The 21799-nt window shown below is 42.3% G+C and overlaps 1 protein-coding gene across 1 annotated transcript in view; it reads left to right on the top strand.

The window, feature by feature from the left end:
* LOC149205346 (phosphoglucan phosphatase LSF1, chloroplastic) overlaps positions 1–21799 on the top strand; it is a 449301-nt gene that overhangs the window by 92973 nt on the left and 334529 nt on the right. Inside the window, exon 5 of the mRNA XM_089395011.1 lies at positions 21150–21271. Coding sequence (XP_089251137.1) covers positions 21150–21271 — 122 coding nt within the window. The remainder of the gene's footprint in view (positions 1–21149; positions 21272–21799) is intronic.

Raw genomic sequence — 21799 nt, 5'->3', positions numbered from 1 at the left:
CACATGCAGGGAGCCCTGGGCACCAGGCCATAGGTGCACAACGGGTAGAGCACACTACATTGAGGTTTTTTCTGACAGTGACCAGGAGGACGAGGTGGAGCAGGATTGCGGTGGGACAGATGGAGAGAGTTCGAGGGACAGAGGGCCACCACCACCACCACCTCCACAGGGAGGGGCATCTCTTGCCTCATCAGGGGGAGTCCTTGCTTCTTTATGCGAGATTCCTAAGTTTTTGACACTCCAGATCAAAGGTACTGTATAGGGACAGAGGGTGTCGGTACTAACAGACAATGGGGCTACCCACAACTTCATAGATGCACAGCTGGTCTAGAGGAGGTGCCTCACCACAACAGAGTTTGAGGGATTCTTCGTCCTAGTGCCGGGTGACCATACCATCCAGTGTACCCGATACTTGCCCTCCTTGACAGTGGTTATGGGAAACTGCTCGATGACGGACCACTTTCTTTGTGGTCGATGTGCCAGACAACAATGTGGCGATGGGTGTCCAGTGTCTATATTCCCTTGGGAGAGTTATGACTGATTCGAGGAAACTTGAGATGGAATTCATGGGGCGAGACGAGAAATTGGTGGTTTTGGGAGGCATGCATTCTTATCTGCCTCAGACAGTTTCGGCCCATAGGATGGAGGTAGATCTTCGACATGGGGACATCGCATGGGTAGTCGAGTTGAGGATCTTAGAGGCTAGGGGACAGGCACAGTCACCACTGACAGACATACAGACTCTTTTGGATATGTACGCAGCAGTGTTTGGGGATATTCCACCAGGGCAACCACCAGATAGAGGGCTTGAGCACACCATTGAGCTAGAGCTGGGCATATAGGCAGTCATCACTACTCCTTACAGGCTACCCAAAGCCCATAACGACGAGATCGAGAAAGCTATTCAGGAGCTGCTTGCTTTGGGACACATAAAGCCTAATTCTAGTCCTTTTGCTTCTTTCGTAGTGCTGGTGAAGAAGAAGGATGGGACCCTCAGGATGTGCATAGACTACAGAGCCCTTAACAGGAAAACCCTCAAGAACTGGTACCCCATTCCCCGCATTGATGAGTTGATGGATGAGCTTAGAGGAGCCAAGTACCTCTCTAAGATCGATTTGCATTCGGGGTACTACCAGATCAAAGTTCAGGATCAAGACATCCCGAAGACAGAATTCCGGTGCCACTATGGGCACTTTGAGTTTTTGGTCACGCTGTTTGGGTTGACCAATGCCCCTGCCACATTTCAGTCTTGCATGAACCACATATTTCGGGGGCAGTTGAGGAGGTTCGTGCTAGTGTTCTTTGACTACATTCTGATCTATAGTTGGACATGGGAGGAGCACCTCCAACACTTGGAGGAGGTACTGCACATTTTGGAGGAGCAACAGTTCTATACCAAGCTCTCCAAATGCGAGTTTGTTTTGACAGAGATGCTTTATCTTGGCATATCGTTGGAGCAGACGGGGTGAAGGTTCATGAGGAGAAGATCAGGGCCATTTGGGATTGGCCAGTAACCCGAAACGTGACTACACTGAAAGGCTTCTTGGGCATTTGCACTTACTACAAGAAGTTCGTCAAAGGGTTCTCGCAGCTGGCAACACCCTTGACTGACTTGACCAAGAAAGGGGCCTTCGTATGGACTGAGGGAGCACATGTCGCTTTCAATATCAAGGAGGTGATGAGTAGCTGCCCTGTCTTGGCACTCCCGGATTATTCCCAGCCATCCATGGTGGAGTGTGATGCATCAAGGGTGGGAGTTGGAGCCGTTTTGTCATAGGAGGGGCACCCAATAGCTTTCGAGAGTCAGAAGCTCCTACCACATGAGTTGTCATATTTCATATATGATAAGGAGATGCTGGCCATCATGCATGAATTGGCAAAGTTCCACTAGTACTTGGTGGGCAACCGATTCCGAGTGAAGACTGATCACAACAATCCTTGACATTTCATGTGGTAGCAGGGCCTCAATGTCAGGCAACAGAGATGGGTCAGCAAGGTGTAGGCCTACGACTTTGATATTGAGTATGTGCGGGGCAAGCACAACGTGGTGGCCGATGTTCCATCCAGGAGACCGACTGGGTTATCTCTTATGAGCATCTGGCAAGATTGGAAGGCTCAACTGTTGGTTGAGTACTCCAAGGACAAGAAGGCCTGCGAGGTGCTAGAGGGGACACATGCAGATGAGCGTTACCGTGTGGTGGATGAGGTCATCTATTACAAGGGGCACATCTACTTATGACCCAGCTTGCAGTTGAGGGAGAGGGTACTCCAGACAGCTCATGATTCACCACTGTCCAGACACTAGGGTTTCTGGAAGACTTACATGGCTGTTCGAGAGAGATTCACATGGAAAGACCTCAAGGAAGACGTGTTGCAGCATGTAAGGGAGTGTGAGGCCTGCCAACGGAACAAGGGGGAGCTGACTCACCCTGCAGGGCTATTACAACCACTTCCCCTTCCAGAGGGGAAATGGGAAAGAATCTTGATGGATTTCATCACTGGGCTCCCCACAATACAGGGGAAAGATTGCATATATATGGTGGTCGACAGGCTAACCAAATTTGCCCATTTCTTTGCCATCCCCACTAGGTTCACGGCTGCCCAAGTTGCCGAGTTGTTCTTGCGGGAGGTTTTTCGACTACATGGACTCCCCAAGAACATTGTTAACGACAAAGATAACAGACTTATGGGTGGTTTTTGGCAGGAGCTCTTCAGGTTGGTTGGGACGGAGCTTACCACCCTCAGAGGGACGACCAGATAGAGAGGGTCAAGCAGTGGTTGGAGGGGTACCTGAGGAACTATGTGATGGGTCAGCAGAGGATGTGGACTCGGTGGTTGCACTTGGGCGAGTTCTCCTACAACCCCACGCACCACATGTCTATTGGTATGACTCCTTTCCGTGCCCTTTATGGTTATGATGCTCTAACTTTTGCTGATATTATTTTTGGAGACAGCCGGACCCCAAAGGCCAAAGACTGGGTCCAAGAGAGCCAAGATATCCTTAAAGCTTTCAAGGATAATTTAGCGACAACCCAGAATCAACAAAAACTGTATGTAGATCGGCACAGGATAGAGAGGCACTTTGAGGAGGGGGATCTAGTGTACCTCCGGTTGCAGCCTTACAAACAGTCCACGCTGAAGCAGAAGAGGGTCGAGAAGCTACAATCATGCTTTTATGGGCCCTACCAGGTGATCAGGGGGGTTGGGGAGGTGGCCTATGAGCTAGCACTACCTCCGGGGAGCAAGATCCACAACGTGTTTCATGTCTCATGCCTAAAGAAGGTGTTGGGACAACAGGTGACCGCAGCAGCTGATCTACCCCCATTAGATGATGAGGGCCATTTGGTGTTGGAACCAAAAGCCATATTGGAGAGCAGGGAGAGAAAACTGAGGAGCAGAACTATCAGGGAGCTCTTGGTATGCTGGAAGAACTTACCAGATGAGGATACCACCTGGGAGGGTGAACACATACTAGAGCACTTGACTTTGAGGTTGCTTGAGGGCAAGCAACATTTGGGAGGGGAGGATTGTCATGTCCCTTCTCAAATGAATTAGTCACGAGATGCAACAACATAATTTTGGCAACAATTTTGGTTTAAGAGGAGGACCCCACACACAGAAACTTAGGAACTATAGGTAGTTCGAATTATTTTTGGCAGCTAGTGGAATGTGGGGGCCACCCATTCATAATTTGAATTTGGCCAAGGAGGACGTTAGAGGGAATTCAAGTTAGTGGAAGGAGGGGCCCACAAGAGGCTAAGGGAGCCCAAGGTGATAAAAGGGGATGGAGCTCTCATTTTCGAGCATTCTGATCATTTGACAAACAAACTTACCTTTGTATGCTTTGCTGCTTAGCGAGTTTACTGGCTGTTTAGCCACGAGTCTTCCACAGGGAATATTCTACTTCGGGGGACCATCCGTGCCCGCCCTAAGGAGGCCGTTACATAGGGGTTTTCAGAGAGTCCAGTACAGTCACACACTTCAGCGATCAGCGCAGGGAGGAAACTGCATATTCTTGGGCAGCCAGAGAACAAGATGGAAATCAACAAGGGGGATTCACAGCTTGCTGGGAGAGCTGGGAATAGACCAGCAAAGGGATTCACAACTCGCTGGGGGAGCCGGGAGTTGAGGAGGCAGCATAGGAAAGGCAACTTTGCTGGAGTAGCAGCTAGCTAGAGCAGCGCAACAGTCAGTTGAAATTTTGGATGGAGGTGTTGTGCAGAGGCCACTGTAGCAGCAAATTCGTGGTGCTAGGAGAGCAGTCATTCGGACCAAGGGCCATCTGGGGTGCAAGGAGTTAGTCAGTATAGGTGAACCCATCATTCTAAGGTTATTTTCAAAGGGATTTGCAGGTTGTTTCTTGCAAGTCGAATTTGGCTGTAGTAGCTGGGGAGAGGCTCCAAGAAGGCCGAAAATCCAAAGTCAAAATCAGAGAAATTCCCTTTTGGGTTTTTCTGGGTTTTGTCCAAGGAGTCTAAGGCTGAAAGGATATAATTTTATGGGCGGTTTTTGCGTACATTCTAGCAGGTCGAAGTTAGCAGATTAACAATTTTGCAGGGACAACGCAATGCAAGTGGTGCAACAATTGAACGACCATCATTTGAGCTATTCCATCAGTTGGGTTTAGTCCAGCTTGTCCCTGAGACAAGCGTAGGTGCACCACTACATTTATATTGTACCCATTGCTCTTAGATATTATAATGTATGGCTCAGCCGTTCTAGATTTACAATTTTTCCATGGATGTGTAATCCCTGTTTTTAATTTTATGCTGTTACACTGTTTATTTGTTTAAATATCACTAATATTCCTACTTAGGAAAATTACAAAAACCCAGAAATCGTTTGGAGAAATTCTACCCAGATGAGGAGATATTAAAATAATTAATATTTTTAATGGAGTCCTAAGTATAAACTTAGGAAAATTAAAATGCTAATGTGTATTAATATAATTTTGGGTTAGAAGGTTCCAAGAGACGAGGATCAAGCCAAATCTAATCTTAGCTGTTGATTAGGGACTTAATCTTGGCCGTTGAAGACTCAACAGAAAAAGTATAAGAGGAGGCTTGAGGGTCAGTTGGAGATACACCAAAATTGATCAGTGAGTTCGATTTTCTGGAGCGGGGTTTGTTGAGAGAATCGAACTAGTGATCTGTTGCATCATGGGGTAGTTTGGCACAAGGTCGAGAATGTATAGCAGAGAAGCAGAGATAGTGCCAGAGAGACAACGTAGAGCCGGGAAGGTTGAGGAGGCCAACATGGGTGACGTAGAGGGCTGATGCAGAGAGCCAAGACGCTGATGCAGAGGCATCAGTAGCTGCGAAAAGCTGACGCAGGGCCACGAGGCAGCACTGGAGATTTTCGTGGGGCAGATTGGAGCTGAGAGGGTGACGCAATCCCTAGCAGAGTGACGCAGAACAGTAGAGAAGCTTGGAGCAGCTTTCGCTGTCTAACTAAGGAGCTGTTGTAGTTCCTGTGGGATCGATCATCCGGTGACTCATCAAATGGAATATTTGTCTCCGAGGAGAGGTACTTCTGCCGAGGGCATTCTCTGTTGGGTGAGCCATTTCTGGTACCCTAGTTGTATTCAGAAACTGCATAATAATAAAACCCTCATATCTACTGCACCGGTTTTCCCGCATTGGGTTTTTTCGGAGACGATTGTCCAAAAATAACGGTGTCCCTTGTGTGTTTGTCTCAGTTATTTTAGTTGCTGATTTGCATATGTGTTAAGGCTGCATTTGTGTTTATTTTCGGTAGGAGAAAATAAACCAGATAATGCAGTAGGGATTTCTAACATGTCAGACTTGGAAATTTCAACAGTTCCAAGAAAGGAGAACCTAGTATGAGCACAATGGGTAGGTAGTTAGGACTAGAGTGGCGCAACATCAACATAACGACTTCTTTTTGAGGTTAACATGGGACCGTGACATTACAGGGCTTGGTAGTTTAACAACAGATAATGATGCACAAATATTTACAGGGGAAGTCACTTGGATATTCCATTGGGCTTCCATGTTGAGGGGAGCCTTTCACTTTTAAGTTTTCAGGTATTCGTTGGGGTTTTACATTACTTGGGTGGTGGTATGTGGCCGTGCTTGACTTGGGAATGTCGTGGAGGCCGAGATCGTTTTTTGCGTGGGCTGATTGTTATTTTCAGGAGTTTACTTTGCATGGGATTGGTTCCCTAGTTGAGCAGTTCTTTGAGGGATTGATTGAGATATTGCAGTATCAAGTTGCTCTTCTCATCGACACTATTCAGGAGGTCTCTTATGTCAGTACCTTGCCAAACCATGAGCAGAGCAGAGGATGCTTCACATCTATTAGGCTAGTTTGGGATCCTTGTATCTTATTGGTTTCAATTGGGTCCATTTTATGGAGTACCATGTTGTGATGGCATTGCTTGAGGACAAGCAATCTTTGGGGTAGGGAGGATTGTAATGTCCCCATTTTTGAGCATTGTGCAAGGTGATGGAAAAGACTAAGGAATAAATTAGTTATTTAATATCAATGGGGCTATAGTGAATTTTATTAAGTGACGTCAAATAATTATTAAAGGAGACATCATAAAGTGACGTTGAGAAAAATTGCAAAGCTTTAGGAGTCACTTAAAAATCAAAATGAGCGGTAAGGTAATTTGAATTCTGGAAAAGAGGGGGAAATAAAGAAAAGGGAGTCTTAAAAAGGGAAATAGGTTTCAATCTATCATTATGCATTATTCAATTTGGAGATCATATTGGAGAGTTCAAGTTTGTTTCTTGCTCGGATGAAAACCCTTGGAAAGAAGAACTGGTTTTAGTGGACGATCATCCACCCTTGCTGGATTGGAGGAGGGATCAACCAGATCTCTCATCAGATTTGATTGCTGAAGCAACTTAGCTCATTAAGAACTTAGTGGATCTGTCACCTTGTCAAGAGGTCACTATCCATATGCAGGTCTGTTGGTTGGGTCATTCATGCAAGAGGTTTCAAATACATCTTATGGATTGTTTCATTTGGCCGCTTGGTGATTGCACAAGGCATTGGAAGGGATCACGTTTAGCTGAGAATGAGGCAGAAAACGCTGATTTGTTACAGGAGTTGGCCACGCATATTGAGAGGGGCCACACTCACTATCACATAGGGCAACTGTGTGCAAGGGATAACTGTGGGCCAGTTTCGACCATTAGTGATTTGTCTTTAGCTAAGGGAGCATACACAAGGTAGGATAAGATAGGGTTGAGGGTTGAGACTCCGTTGGGATCAAGAGGAGCTAGCGTGGGGCTACAATTGTCATGTAGAAGGGGGGTGTTCGAACTGTGTATTGGAGGCAACTCGCTCATATTACAATGGTGTCAAAAAAGCAATTGTGGGTGAACTATCTCGCAGGAGAGGTAGCAACATTGGATAAAGGCAACTGGTAAAAACAAAGAGTCAACGCATACGTTTGTACAAGTCAACTGCAGTTTGATCCCCACTCCAAAATCTCACGTGGAAGCCCGATGAGATGAATGTAGGCTAGACGAGAATATTTGGGATCCCGAGAGTGCCATCACAACCTTAATTGAGAAAACCACGCCTGTTGTTCCCATCGTATGGTCACCAGGAAGATTAATGCTCAATTGTGGCTGAGTGAAGGTCAATGCATTGTTTGACAGGGACAGTGTACGCAATGTTCGGTCGTGGGGACTGTTGACGTGTAGGGGGATTGATCTACCCACATCTGGCTAGTTGCACATGTAGAGGAGGCTGATACACTAGTTGTTGGCTGCATGCAAGCATAGAAGGGTCGAAACTGAAGCGGAAGGAGGCCATGATTGAAATAGAACAGATTGTTGCTGTCAAAATTTCTGAATCTAACACATCAGAAACCCCTACGACAAAATCTGGTTTACTATCTCCTGCTTGTTGGAATTTCTAAATTTAACCGTTAGAAATTCTTCCTGTACTATTTGGTTTATTTCTTCCTACTTGTTCAATTTCTTAACAAGTTATTTACCATGAAAACACTGAAAATAAACACAAGTACAACATCAACATCTACAGATCATCAACTGAAAGAAAACAAGCACACAAAAGTGACACCGTTATTTTTGGACCAATGTCCCCAGAAAAACTCAATGCGGGAAAACCGGTGCCACTATTCAGAGGGTTTTATTATTATGCAGTTTTTAGAATACAACCACGGTGCCAAAAATGGCTCACCCAACAGAGAATGCCCTCAGCAGTAGTACCTCTCCTCGGAGACGGATATTTTGGCTGATAAATCACCAGATGAGCGATCCCACAGCAAAAACTGCAGCTTCCACTGCTCTACGTTACTTTGATAGGGATTGCGTCACCCTTCCCGGCTCACCAGCACTTGGTCTGCCCCACGAAAATCTTCCCAGCGCTGCCTCTTGGCCTTGCGTCAGCTCTACTAGCCTCTGCGCAACTACTGAAGCCTCTGCGTCAGCCCTTAGACCCTCTGCGTCACCCACGCTGGCCTCTCCTGGCTCTGCACAGCTCCCAGCTGCCTCTGCGTAGCCCCCAGCTGCCTCTGCGTCAACCTCTCTCGGCTCTGCGCTGTCTCTCTGGTACCAACTCTGCCTCTTTGCTATGTATTCACTGCCCCTCGCTGCTGATCACTGATTCTATCTCTCTTAGCAAAACCTGCTCTAGAGAATAGAATGACTGATCACTCTGGTGTGTTCTCCAACTGACCCTCAAGCCTCCTCTTATACTTTTCTCATTGGTCCCTCAATGGCCGAGTTTAAATCTCTAATCAACGGCTAATATTAGATTTGGCTATATTAATTATTTTAATATCTCCCAAACCGGTTAGAATCTACCCAAACCATTTCTGGGTCTTGGTGATCTCATGTGCTTTAGCCTCTCCAACAATTTTCATGGCTAGAGCACATCTAATGCTACCTGAAATCAACACTCCCTCTTAGCGAGGACTGTGCTCTTATAATACTCCACACTGAGTATCACCCTGATTATCCAGCACTGGTCTTGGTGCTGATGCTAAGCCTCCTTGCCCAACAACCTCTGCACTGCTCCATCTTGTATTGCTGCCCATGGCCCTGCCACTGGCACTGCTGCATCCGTATGACAACTCCCTCTGCATCTGTGCTGCTGTTGGTCCATACTCCCAGCACTGCATCTGCACTACATCCCCCTCTCATCATGCTGAATCGTGCTGCCCATAGCATTGCCACTGCTAATTGCTGCACTGCAACTCAGTTACCGAGAAGTAAGCCCAACTCTGACATCCCTGTCAGGCTAGAGACACTCCCGATGTTGAAGCTCCCTTTGCCGCTTACAAGTGCTCCCTCTACTGACCTCTGCACTGCTGCAGCAACTCCCTGCATCTCGCACCATTGCACACCTCTCTTTGCCATCCTGCATTGGTGCAACATTCCCGTGTCCCTCATACTGTTGCAGCTTGCTAGCCTCGCGCTGTCCCGGGACTCCTACACTGTAGCACTCTCTGTTGCTCCGTCTGCATCCATCACTACTGACATTCGCCAGTCCTGCTACTCCTCTTCGAGGCTCCCGTAGCAAGGTATAATCCAAGAGGTTGGGTATCTCAAGGATCCTGCCCCTCATCGCCTGTAGTCCGTCTTACTACAACTCAATGTCTCCCCATTTCTTCTCAAGTGGCACATGAGCACTCATGGCACAATCATCATCCTCCTCGACTTCTTTCTCCGTCCTCGCTGGCAATACCTTGGTCTCAGAAGCCTCTCCCTTACTCTTCCTCCTAGGACACTGGTTCGCAAAATGACCCAGTTCCCCACAATGGAAGCACTTGACCTTGGAGAGGTCCTTCTTTCTTTTCTCTTGCTTTCCCGCAGATGCTAGAGTCGCATCCTCTTCTTCCTCCTTCTTGATTTTGACCCCTTTGCCGCTATTCCCCGCCTTGGTCACCCGTCTGATCTCTTCTTGACGAAGAGCCACCCACAGTTCCTCCCATTCTGGAAGGCTCATCCTGCCCAGTATGCTTTGGACAAATACCTCCCAATTCTCTGAGATTACGTTCACTTCGGTCCTCACCATCAATTCCTGATCTGGTGTGGTCCCTATGGAAGTTAGCTTGTCACGGATCTCCTCTAAGTCTCTCTACTTCCCTCCTGGAAGTCCTCTGTTTGACTCCCTCTGAGTCTCGATTTCCCTTCTGGAAATCCTTCCTCCTTGGTCTTTCCCTGTTAGGTACTGTTTTGACCACAGTACCCCACTAGCTTCGCTCCGCAAATTACCCGCAACCTCCTATACCCCAACAACTGAAGGATTGTGCCACTTGGCTCTGCGCAATCCTCGCACCAGCAAATCAGCTCCCCTAGTTAACTGCGTTAGCCCTCCTGGCCTCTGTGTGGCTCTACGTGAGCTTGGTTCTTCCTCCCTTAGCCTTTGCGCTGCCTTTCTCTGGCCTAGAATGATGATGCAGTCTCTCTACGTCACTCCTTCCTCTGTCGCCTTTTGCATGGATTAGATCTGTCACTCGGGACAACTGAATTTGCTGTTATTGCTCTGCTAGCTGATGCCTTCAGTTATCCTGTGGTCTGCAACCACGCTCTGATACCATGTTGGAATTTCTAAGTTTAACTAGTTAGAAATTATTCATGTACTCTCTGGTTTATTTCTTCCTACTTGTTCAATTACTTAACAAGTTATTTACCATGTAAATACTGGAAATAAACACACGTATCGTATCAACATCTACAGATCATCAACTTAAAAAAAACAAGCAAATAAGTGACATTGTTATTTTTGGACCAATGTTCCTAGACAAACCAATGCAGGAAAACCGGTGCAGCTATTCAGAGGGTTTTATTATTATGTAGTTTTTAGAATACAACCAGGGTGCCAGAAATGGCTCACCCAACAGAGAATGCCCTCGGCAGTAGTACCTCTTCTCGGAGACAGATATTCCGGTTGATAAATCATCGGATGAACGAACCCACAGCAACAATTGTAGCTTCCATTGCTCTGCGTCACTTAGATAGGGACTACGTCACCCTTCCCGGCTCACCAACACCCAGTCTGCCCCACGAAAATCTTCCCAGCGCTGCCTCTTGGCCCTTCATCAGATCTGCTAGCTTTTGCGCAGCTACCAAAACCTCTGCTTTAGCCCTTAGACCCTCTGCGTCACCCACGCTGGCCTCTCCTGGCTCTGCTGGTCAACTACCCCTGCAGTACATCCCCCTTTTCTTGGCAAAAAGGGGCAGCACCTGATCAGCATGTCCGTGCCATCCTGCCATCATCAGCGACTTGATCTTTTGATTGTAAACCCAGTCTGCATGTATTAATTGTAAATAATCTTAGCAGACATGAGTCATGTATGTAATTTGCCTAGGTGGACCTAACTTCCTGATGATAATCTACGTCCCGGAAGGTTTTTCGTCTCACCGATCCACGGATCGGCAGAGTTTTCCTTCAAACCTGACCCCAAAGCCGGGATGGACTTTGTCATTGGAATTTTAGGAGAATCCTAGTGTGTTGATCTGCTAGATTATAGTTGTGTCGCAGAACTGGGTGATTTGTGAGGGTCTATGTTAAAGGGGTTTTCTCCCTTAAGATGTAAATTGTAAAAGTCATGATGTAATGTGTCCTGAGGGTCGAAAAATGTTTTAAATCCCCTCATGAGTCCTAAGTCCTAGGTCCTAGGTGATGTTTCCGAAGGCTTAGTTCGATGATCCATTTTAAAATGAATTAAAAAATTAAAAAATGAATAAAAATAATAAAATAAAATAAAAAAAATAAAAAAATAAATAAATAAATAAAGCAAAAACCCTAACTAATAAAATAACAATATTTTAAGTGAATAAATCGACGGATGAGAGCAAGAGATGTCTTGATCCTCATCAACGGTCGAGATCATTTCTACATGGATCACTCGAACTAGCCGTTGGAGTCATTTCCTTTAAGTAGGGTGCTAGGGGTCAGTTCAGGTTTATCTGATCTGTGAGTCTGTACTGAAAAAGCTCTCTTGTAATCTGATTTCTGGTTAATAAAAGAAGACTTTGGGGTCCAAATCGTGCTGGTGTTACTCTCTGGAATTGCTGTGAGATCTTTAATTTTCTGCATATTTCAGTTTTCAGCCATTAGTCATAGCTTGTTTTTTAGAGTATTGTGAGCACAGGTATCTTGTTCACTTGCTAGGGTTTGAGTGTTGCTAGGGTTTCTGAAATAATGGCAGGTATCTCCATTATTTCCTGAGATCTAGCAGCATTCTCTCTCTCTTTGCTGATGGTTGCTTGAGATGTGCAGGAAAACCTTTTAGTAGAGAATATTGGTGGGCGTTTGGGGAAGTTCTAGGCTGAACCAGCCGACTCCCACAGGCTTTTCTTGCAAAGCCCAGCTGATTTTGGCCCTGGGTTAATCATTTAAAGTTTATTTCCTGTTTTGCATGAGAGATTTTCTTTCTGTTCACAGCAGAATTTAAGTTTTCTGATATTTCGAAAATATTACTGCTGTTATTGCTAAATCTGGCATTTCAGGGGCCACAATTTGTACATTAATCAGCTGTCTAGGGTTTTATTTTTAATTTTTGATTTTTACAGTTTTCATTAGGGTTTTGTTTTCTTGTACAGGGTTTTCAGAAACCATCTGTCAGGGCATAGCTGCAAATCAGTTTTCAAAGGCTGCATGCGTGGGTGATGATATCTGTCGGCAAACCCTGTTGTGAACATCCGATGATTTTTCTGCATACAAACACACAGAGAAATCCTACCTGCGAAATATTGCCAAGCCGCCGTCTTCACCAGAATTTTTTCGACCCTCTTTCTTTCGGCGGCTTCATCTACATTGCATACAAATCATTTTTTTTTGCGGGTCAAGCAATCCATGGTAACAGAACTGCTCAGCGCTCAGATTTCTAAACACTTTTCCTCACCATTATCTGCGGAGTGAAGCCGTCATCCTCGGGCCAGAACTTGCTCAGAAACGTGCCCATTCCATCACGCCAATCATACGGGATTCTGCAATCGTTAAATGATCAGGTCGTCCTCCAATCCTCGCCGGCAGCAGGGGATACGATTCATCGTTGCAGATTAAATGTTGGGATCGTCGTGCATATTAGCTTAGGGTGATTTCTGAAGCGTTTATAAAGTGTGAGCATCAGGGTTTACGGATATTCCCTGCTCCCCTTTTCTAACACGCTGGTTATATTTGCGTTCTTCACTTCCGTAATAGACTTAGCGTAATTGTTTTGATAAACCCGTCGTTTGGCGTAAACGAAATAGCGTTTGATGGTCATCTGTCCAGCGTTATGCTCCAAATCCCGGGCAGTAGCAGGCCATCAAAACAGGTTTTAGCGTCGGCATCAGGTAGAACGAGTTTCGTAATACGTATTGCAGTCTTGGCTTTAAAATTTTTATTTGCTGTATGTCACGTAGCTGTAGATATAGGTTAACGTAATGATTCCGTTTAAAATGTTTGCATAGTTTAGTTTAGAACTAAATTTTTGCTAAGATACAGTTCGATATAGTTACGATTTTAATTTAAAATTTAGAATTTCTTTTTTTTAGTTTTGATTAATATAAAAAAATAAAAAAGTTTTAGATTTTCATTTTTATGTGTAGTTTGTAATTAGTTTTAATTTATTTCCTTTAGTTTAGTTTAGGGTTTAGATTAAAGGCTAACGTAGATTTTCCTTTTTTTTAACTTTAATTAGATTTTAAATTAGATTTAAAATTTTTGTTTTATTTTAGTTTTTGCTTATAATATAAAAAATAAAAAAGATTTATTTACGTTCAGATTTATTTTTGATATAGTTTAGTTTTCATTTTTAGTTTTTCTTTATAAAAAAAAAAAAAAAGGGAATAAAAAATTTTGAAAAGCATAAAAATTTCTTCTTGTGGAAAATTACTTTTACCAGCTTCAGTTGTTTATCATTGTATATCTTTTCATGCTGAGGTCTAAGATTTTCAGGTTGAGATGCGAAATTGATATCTGGTTAATGGTTTATGATTCGTGGTGGTTTAAAGCATTTTTTTTTTTTTTTTGAAAATTCTCAATTGTCGGATATCGTTTTGGTCATTCTAAGAGCATTGTGATTCAGCTGATGATAGATGATTGCTGTTCATGGTCCATATTTTTTATATCATTTAACAAGTAATCGTTTTAACCACAATCTCACAAGGCACTGGTCTGCTAAACTAATCAAATCCGTCTAGTGCTTTTCATATCGTGTCTCGTGTCTCCCAACCAACTGGTCGACAGTTGGTCTCATCATCTCTCAGGGACTACCCCCCTTAGCCGCGGGAGACAGGCTTAAACGGAGGGATCGGGGATCAGAGTGACAGCCCCCGGTTTGAGCGTTGTCGTGTCAATCTGCGCGACAACATTTTTTGGCGCCGTTGCCGGGGATACTTTGTTCTCGGTGTTTCAAACGACAATCATTCATCTTCTCATCTTTCTCATCTCTCAGTTGAGCTGGCAGATTCAATATTTTGGCATCTTTTCATCACGTATCAGCAGCGCCTCTTGGGTTTGTTTCCTGTTTGGGTGGCGACTCCACTTTCTCATTTTTCCCAGACAAGAAGCTTTCCTCATATCTGCTTGTGGTTACTTTTTGGATCCTAGAGTCAGATTCATTGTTCAAGTGGCGACTCCACTTCTCTCATCTCTTAATTTTCTTGAGCAGAAATCTCTTTCTATCATCCATTTGAACCCTTGTTGTTCATCATGGATTATTCATGTAAACCATGTCATTTTACTAATAATCTCTATGATCTTCCGAAAGAGGCCATTTCTAAATTATTTAAGTTCTCGGGTGATGATCCGGTCGCTGTTAGACATCATTTAAACATGTTTACTTGTGTAATGACCATATATTGTAGACCGTCTCAATATAATCATGAAGATTTCAAGATGCGTCTATTTGTCCATTCTTTAGAGGGTGATGCCTTGAATTGGTTTAATAATTTTCCTAATGATTTTTTCACTTCTTTACAAGACATTCTCAATGCTTTTAAAGATAGATATGATAGTCCAAACAGCCTGCTTTCTACCTCTAAAATTGTGCAAACGAAAGAAAGTAATTTATAAAAAATCCAGCTGTTGAAGAAAGTTTTCAAGATCAGAATGTGTCATCAATCGGAACTATTGCAGATCAAGTTCATGATAGTGAAAAATCAGGGATAAATGACAATGAAAAGGAGGAGCAAAAGCAAATAATACAAGATTTAATGATGCTGGTGAAAAATATGGAAAGCAACCAAACTAATCTTATCAATGATGTTAAAACTTTATGCACCCATCTGGAAAAATGTAATAAGGAGATTGAGGTCACGCAAAATCAGCATGCTAAGGAAATTGAGGCCATGAAAACTAAATATGAAACAGAAATTGGAAACATGCAAGCGAATCACGAAGAAGAAATAAATTCCATGCAGCATTGCTTGATGAACATAAAGGAAGAAAATGTTAAAGTAATAAAAGACATGGAAGAACATCATGACAGACAAATCAGTGCTATAAAGGTTGAACACTCTAGACAGATGGATGCCATTAGAATACAGGTTCGAAAGTTTTAGCAATTGGAAGATGAAAGAAACCAGGTAACATCAATAGATCAGGAACCTTCTCATTTGTTGCAACAAGCTCCATCTTATTATGAGGAGGTTATTAGTTCAGTTGAAAGATGGTCGATTGAAGGTGATCCAGATCTTAAGAATGATAAAGATCAGATGCAGGATAAAGAAAGACATATCACGCATACTTCATCTGATAGTTTTGAAACAGAAAGTTCCAGGTCATTAGTAATTCCACCTGCCAGAAAGAAAAAACGCAAGAGAAAGAAGATTAGACGAAGATTTGATGCATCAGACGGCCGTGAGCAGCTTGATTTTCGGATAGGAAAGAGTCCTACCATATGCAAAATTGGACATGGCACATCCGACAAGCAGCCGACAGATTTGCCTGAAAGCAGGCAAATGCTCAGTATGCACTATATTGAACACATCTGATGCCGTAGGGCATCCTTTGTATCGTATTTCTAACCCTACTCCTTGTTTTTTCCGCATTTTTATTTCTGCTTTAGATAGTTAATAAATGAAGAGCTTTTTTCTTTCCTGTGCTTAATGTATATGCTGATTTTTTGGATGGACGCTACTTATTTCTGTGTTGTATGGATGCAGATTCTGGATTCTCACATTCCTGCAAGCAGCAACGTGTCCCCAAGTAGAGCCAGATGTTGACCTCTACTGGTCAACTACCCCTGCAGTACATCCCCCTTCTCTTGGCAAAAAGGGGCAGCACCTGATCAGCATGTCCGTGCCATCCTGCCATCATCAGTGACTTGATCTTTTGATTGTAAACCCAGTCTGCATGTATTAATTGTAAATAATCTTAGCAGACATGAGTCATGTATGTAATTTGCCTAGGTGGACCTAACTTCCTGATGATAATCTACGTCTCGGAAGGTTTTTCGTCTCACCGATCCACAGATCGGCAGAGTTTTCCTTCAAACCTGACCCCAAAGCCGGGATGGACTTTGTCATTGGAATTTTAGGAGAATCCTAGTGTGTTGATCTGCTAGATTATAGTTGTGTCGCAGAACTGGGTGATTTGTGAGGGTCTATGTTAAAGGGGTTTTCTCCCTTAAGATGTAAATTGTAAAAGTCATGATGTAATGTGTCCTGAGGGTCGAAAAATGTTTTAAATCCCCTCATGAGTCCTAAGTCCTAGGTCCTAGGTGATGTTTCCGAAGGCTTAGTTCGATGATCCATTTTAAAATGAATTAAAAAATTAAAAAATGAATAAAAATAATAAAATAAAAAAAAATAAAAAAAAAATAAATAAATAAAGCAAAAACCCTAACTAATAAAATAACAATATTTTAAGTGAATAAATCGACGGATGAGAGCAAGAGATGTCTTGATCCTCATCAACGGTCGAGATCATTTCTACATGGATCACTCGAACTAGCCGTTGGAGTCATTTCCTTTAAGTAGGGTGCTAGGGGTCAGTTCAGGTTTATCTGATCTGTGAGTCTGTACTGAAAAAGCTCTCTTGTAATCTGATTTTTGGTTAATAAAAGAAGACTTTGGGGTCCAAATCGTGCTGGTGTTACTCTCTGGAATTGCTGTGAGATCTTTAATTTTCTGCATATTTCAGTTTTCAGCCATTAGTCATAGCTTGTTTTTTAGAGTATTGTGAGCACAGGTATCTTGTTCACTTGCTAGGGTTTGAGTGTTGCTAGGGTTTCTGAAATAATGGCAGGTATCTCCATTATTTCCTGAGATCTAGCAGCATTCTCTCTCTCTTTGCTGATGGTTGCTTGAGATGTGCAGGAAAACCTTTTAGTAGAGAATATTGGTGGGCGTTTGGGGAAGTTCTAGGCTGAACCAGCCAACTCCCACAGGCTTTTCTTGCAGAGCCCAGCTGATTTTGGCCCTGGGTTAATCATTTAAAGTTTATTTCCTGTTTTGCATGAGAGATTTTCTTTCTGTTCACAGCAGAATTTAAGTTTTCTGATATTTCGAAAATATTACTGCTGTTATTGCTAAATCTGGCATTTCAGGGGCCACAATTTGTACATTAATCAGCTGTCTAGAGTTTTATTTTTAATTTTTGATTTTTACAGTTTTCATTAGGGTTTTGTTTTCTTGTACAGGGTTTTCAGAAACCATCTGTCAGGGCATAGCTGCAAATCAGTTTTCAAAGGCTGCATGTGTGGGTGATGATATCTGTCGGCAAACCCTGTTGTGAACATCCGATGATTTTTCTGCATACAAACACGCAGAGAAATCCTACCTACGAAATATTGCCAAGCCGCCGTCTTCACCAGAATTTTTTCGACCCTCTTTCTTTCGGCGGCTTCATCTACATTGCATACAAATCATTTTTTTTTGCGGGTCAAGCAATCCATGGTAACAGAACTGCTCAGCGCTCAGATTTCTAAACGCTTTTCCTCACCATTATCTGCGGAGTGAAGCCGTCATCCTCGGGCCAGAACTTGCTCAGAAACGTGCCCATTCCATCACGCCAATCATCCGGGATTCTGCAATCGTTAAATGATCAGGTCGTCCTCCAATCCTCGCCGGCAGCAGGGGATACGATTCATCGTTGCAGATTAAATGTTGGGATCGTCGTGCATATTAGCGTAGGGTGATTTCTGAAGCGTTTATAAAGTGTGAGCATCAGGGTTTACGGATATTCCCTGCTCCCCTTTTCTAACACGCTGGTTATATTTGCGTTCTTCACTTCCGTAATAGACTTAGCGTAATTGTTTTGATAAACCCGTCGTTTGGCGTAAACGAAATAGCGTTTGATGGTCATCTGTCCAGCGTTATGCTCCAAATCCCGGGCAGTAGCAGGCCATCAAAACAGGTTTTAGCGTCGGCATCAGGTAGAACGAGTTTCGTAATACGTATTGCAGTCTTGGCTTTAAAATTTTTATTTGTTGTATGTCACGTAGCTGTAGATATAGGTTAACGTAATGATTCCGTTTAAAATGTTTGCATAGTTTAGTTTAGAACTAAATTTTTGCTAAGATACAGTTCGATATAGTTACGATTTTAATTTAAAATTTAGAATTTCTTTTTTTTAGTTTTGATTAATATAAAAAATAAAATAAAAAAGTTTTAGATTTTCATTTTTATGTGTAGTTTGTAATTAGTTTTAATTTATTTCCTTTAGTTTAGTTTAGGGTTTAGATTAAAGGCTAACGTAGATTTTCCTTTTTTTTAACTTTAATTAGATTTTAAATTAGATTTAAAATTTTTGTTTTATTTTAGTTTTTGCTTATAATATAAAAAATAAAAAAGATTTATTTACGTTCAGATTTATTTTTGATATAGTTTAGTTTTCATTTTTAGTTTTTCTTTATAAAAAAAAAAAAAAGGGAATAAAAATTTTTGAAAAGCATAAAAATTTCTTCTTGTGGAAAATTACTTTTACCAGCTTCAGTTGTTTATCATTGTATATCTTTTCATGCTGAGGTCTAAGATTTTCAGGTTGAGATGCGAAATTGATATCTGGTTAATGGTTTATGATTCGTGGTGGTTTAAAGCATTTTTTTTTTTTTTTTTTTTTTGAAAATTCTCAATTGCCGGATATCGTTTTGGTCATTCTAAGAGCATTGTGATTCAGCTGATGATAGATGATTGCTGTTCATGGTCCATATTTTTTATATCATTTAACAAGTAATCGTTTTAACCACAATCTCACAAGGCACTGGTCTGCTAAACTAATCAAATCCATCTAGTGCTTTTCATATCGTGTCTCGTGTCTCCCAACCAACTGGTCGACAGTTGGTCTCATCATCTCTCAGGGACTACCCCCCTTAGCCACGGGAGACAGGCTTAAACGGAGGGATCGGGGATCAGAGTGACAGCCCCCGGTTTGAGCGTTGTCGTGTCAATCTGCGCGACAACACAGCTTCTGAAGCCCTCTACGTCAACTGCGTTAGCCTCTACTACCTCTGCATCAGCTCCTTTGGCCCTCTGCATCCTCTGCGCTGGACTCCTTAGCTTCTGCGTCAACACTTGCTGCCTCTGCGTTAGCCTTCCTAGGCTCTGTGCTGCCTCTTCCGACACTCTGCTGCCTCTCTGATATGTATTCTTCGACCTCCTGCCGAGCTGCCCCTCACTGCAACTGATCACTTGTTTGATTTCCTCAGCAAACCTCGCCCCAGAAAATCGAACTGATTGATTTCTCTTGTTGTCTTGGTGTATATTCCACTGACCCTCAAGCCTCCTCTTATACTTTTCCTGTTGACGATTCAACAGCCGAGATTAAGTCCCTAATCAACGGCTAAGATTAGATCTGGCTTGATCCTCGTTATTTAGAACTTTCTCACCCATATTATATTAATACACATTAATATTTTAATTTTCCTAAGTTTAGACTTAGGGTCTCATTAAAAATATTAATTATTTTAATATCTCTTCATCTGGGTGGAATTTCTCTAAACGATTTCTAGTTCTTGGAGATCTCATGTGGCTTAGCCTCTTCACCAATTTTCATGGCTAGAGCACATCCAATGCTACCAAAAATCAACAGTTTTTAGGGTGAAGTGAACGCCAACCAACCCGTGGCTAGGATGTGGACATTGTGGGCATAAGGAGAAGTACAGGCTGCCTTGATCCATTATTATTGAAGTGCACCAGCAGCCAATGATCGAAGAGAATAGCTGAGGAGAGTATTCCCTTACAAGCTAACTGCCGCATGCCATTGAGTCATCACAGTGATCAAAAAATACCCAATCCCAGGCAGACAATTGGACATCCAAGAAGGTAGAGCAGGGAGGACATCGTTGAGGGGTCTTGCAGGTCTCAGAATTTCTGGCAGCTTCAAATTACTGGCTTCACTCAATAGAGACTGTAACAGGCGTGTCCATGCAGTTAAATTCTTGAATAAAATTTCTGTGGTTGTGCATTATGTGTTTTGCTGTAGTGAAGATCAGAAATTGCATGCATTCAATATTAAACTCCAAAAAACCTCGAAGAAATAAAAACAAAATAAAGAAAACAAAACAAAATACCAGACCCAAAAGAAGAAGATCAGTCAAAAAACCCAATTAATCCAGGCAGAGGGTGGCTGAGCTATTACATTATTTATTTCCTTCGTCTTGGAAGTTTGCACCACATGCTTGATGTCAATAGTTCCAGCAATGGGACTAGGTCCTAAGCTAATCCTAATGACACCTAGGGCAGATACCTATGGCCAGGGTTTCACAGCCATGACTTATGCATGAACAACAATAGCCATTTATTGTGTTATAATGTGATTTGTTGTTATATATCTAATGGAATGTCTCCTCTGCAACAAAACCCATAAATAGCTCAAAGGTACTAAATGCACGTGTCTTAAAAGGCAGTGGCCTTTGATTGCAGTATAAGTATTCTTTCATAAAAGCATTTTTTATAGAAATAAATTTTCTATTGTTTTGAAATATGAAGATTGTTTATAGTTTATTCATTTGAAGCTGAAATTGCATTTTAGCAGTTTTCTACAATTTATGTTTTAGCTTTAAAACTCACTAGTTTTGTTTGGGTTTCAGTTCTATAATGGGTTTTGCCTTTGTATTTTAGAACAAGAGAAATTTGCAGTTTTTTTTTTTTTTTTTATCTTACTAAAAGCATGAGTTAAAATTTTCACAAAAATTATATATTTTATGCCATATGTTATGGTTATAATATTTGCTTGTATGTTAGGTTTATAAATTGACTTTGGTGTAGGGCATAACAGCTGTGCTGAATTTACAATGTGAAAGTGAGCGGGAAAATTGGGGCATTGATTCTCAAGCTATCAACACTGCATTTCATCAAAATAATTTTGTGGTGGTCAATTGCCCTATAAGGTAATTACTTCCAAAGAGATAATATTGCCATAAATCTTCAAACACCATTACTTCAGATGCATGAGTGTCTACAGGAAACTTGCATTTTGCCTTGATATATTGATTATTGTCATAGCTCATAATGTAAGATACCAAACTGTAACACTGCTAGTTTTTCTTAAAAATTTCTGAGTTTTGGATTGAGTTTTCAGTGATGAATTTCTTCAAACATGTTGTCTACACTCTGCTGTAGGTGTTCACTGTAAATTTTTTAAGTTATGGGCATTGCATCCAATGACTAACATGAACCAACAGATTTCTGAAATCACAAACATACTCCTTATAGCAACTCATAAATAATTACACAGTTGATAACTTGATACAATAATAATGTAATCCACAAACAGCCTTCTCACATTCAAGATTTGAGTATATAGTGAATTAGACAGAAGTAAGAACCTGATAAGTAGTGGCAGCAATCAGTAGGCAGCACATAAATAGATATCAGCCCTCTTTGAATAATATACCAGCTTTCTTGGAAGACCAAGA

This window comes from Pinus tabuliformis, chromosome 1_2 (assembly GCF_031772625.1).
Source record: "Pinus tabuliformis cultivar Carrire ecotype Pingquan chromosome 1_2, CPIR1, whole genome shotgun sequence".
Taxonomy (NCBI): Eukaryota; Viridiplantae; Streptophyta; class Pinopsida; order Pinales; family Pinaceae; genus Pinus; species Pinus tabuliformis.
The sequence above is the reverse complement of the archived record's forward strand: the minus strand, read 5'-3'. Positions and strand labels throughout refer to the sequence as shown.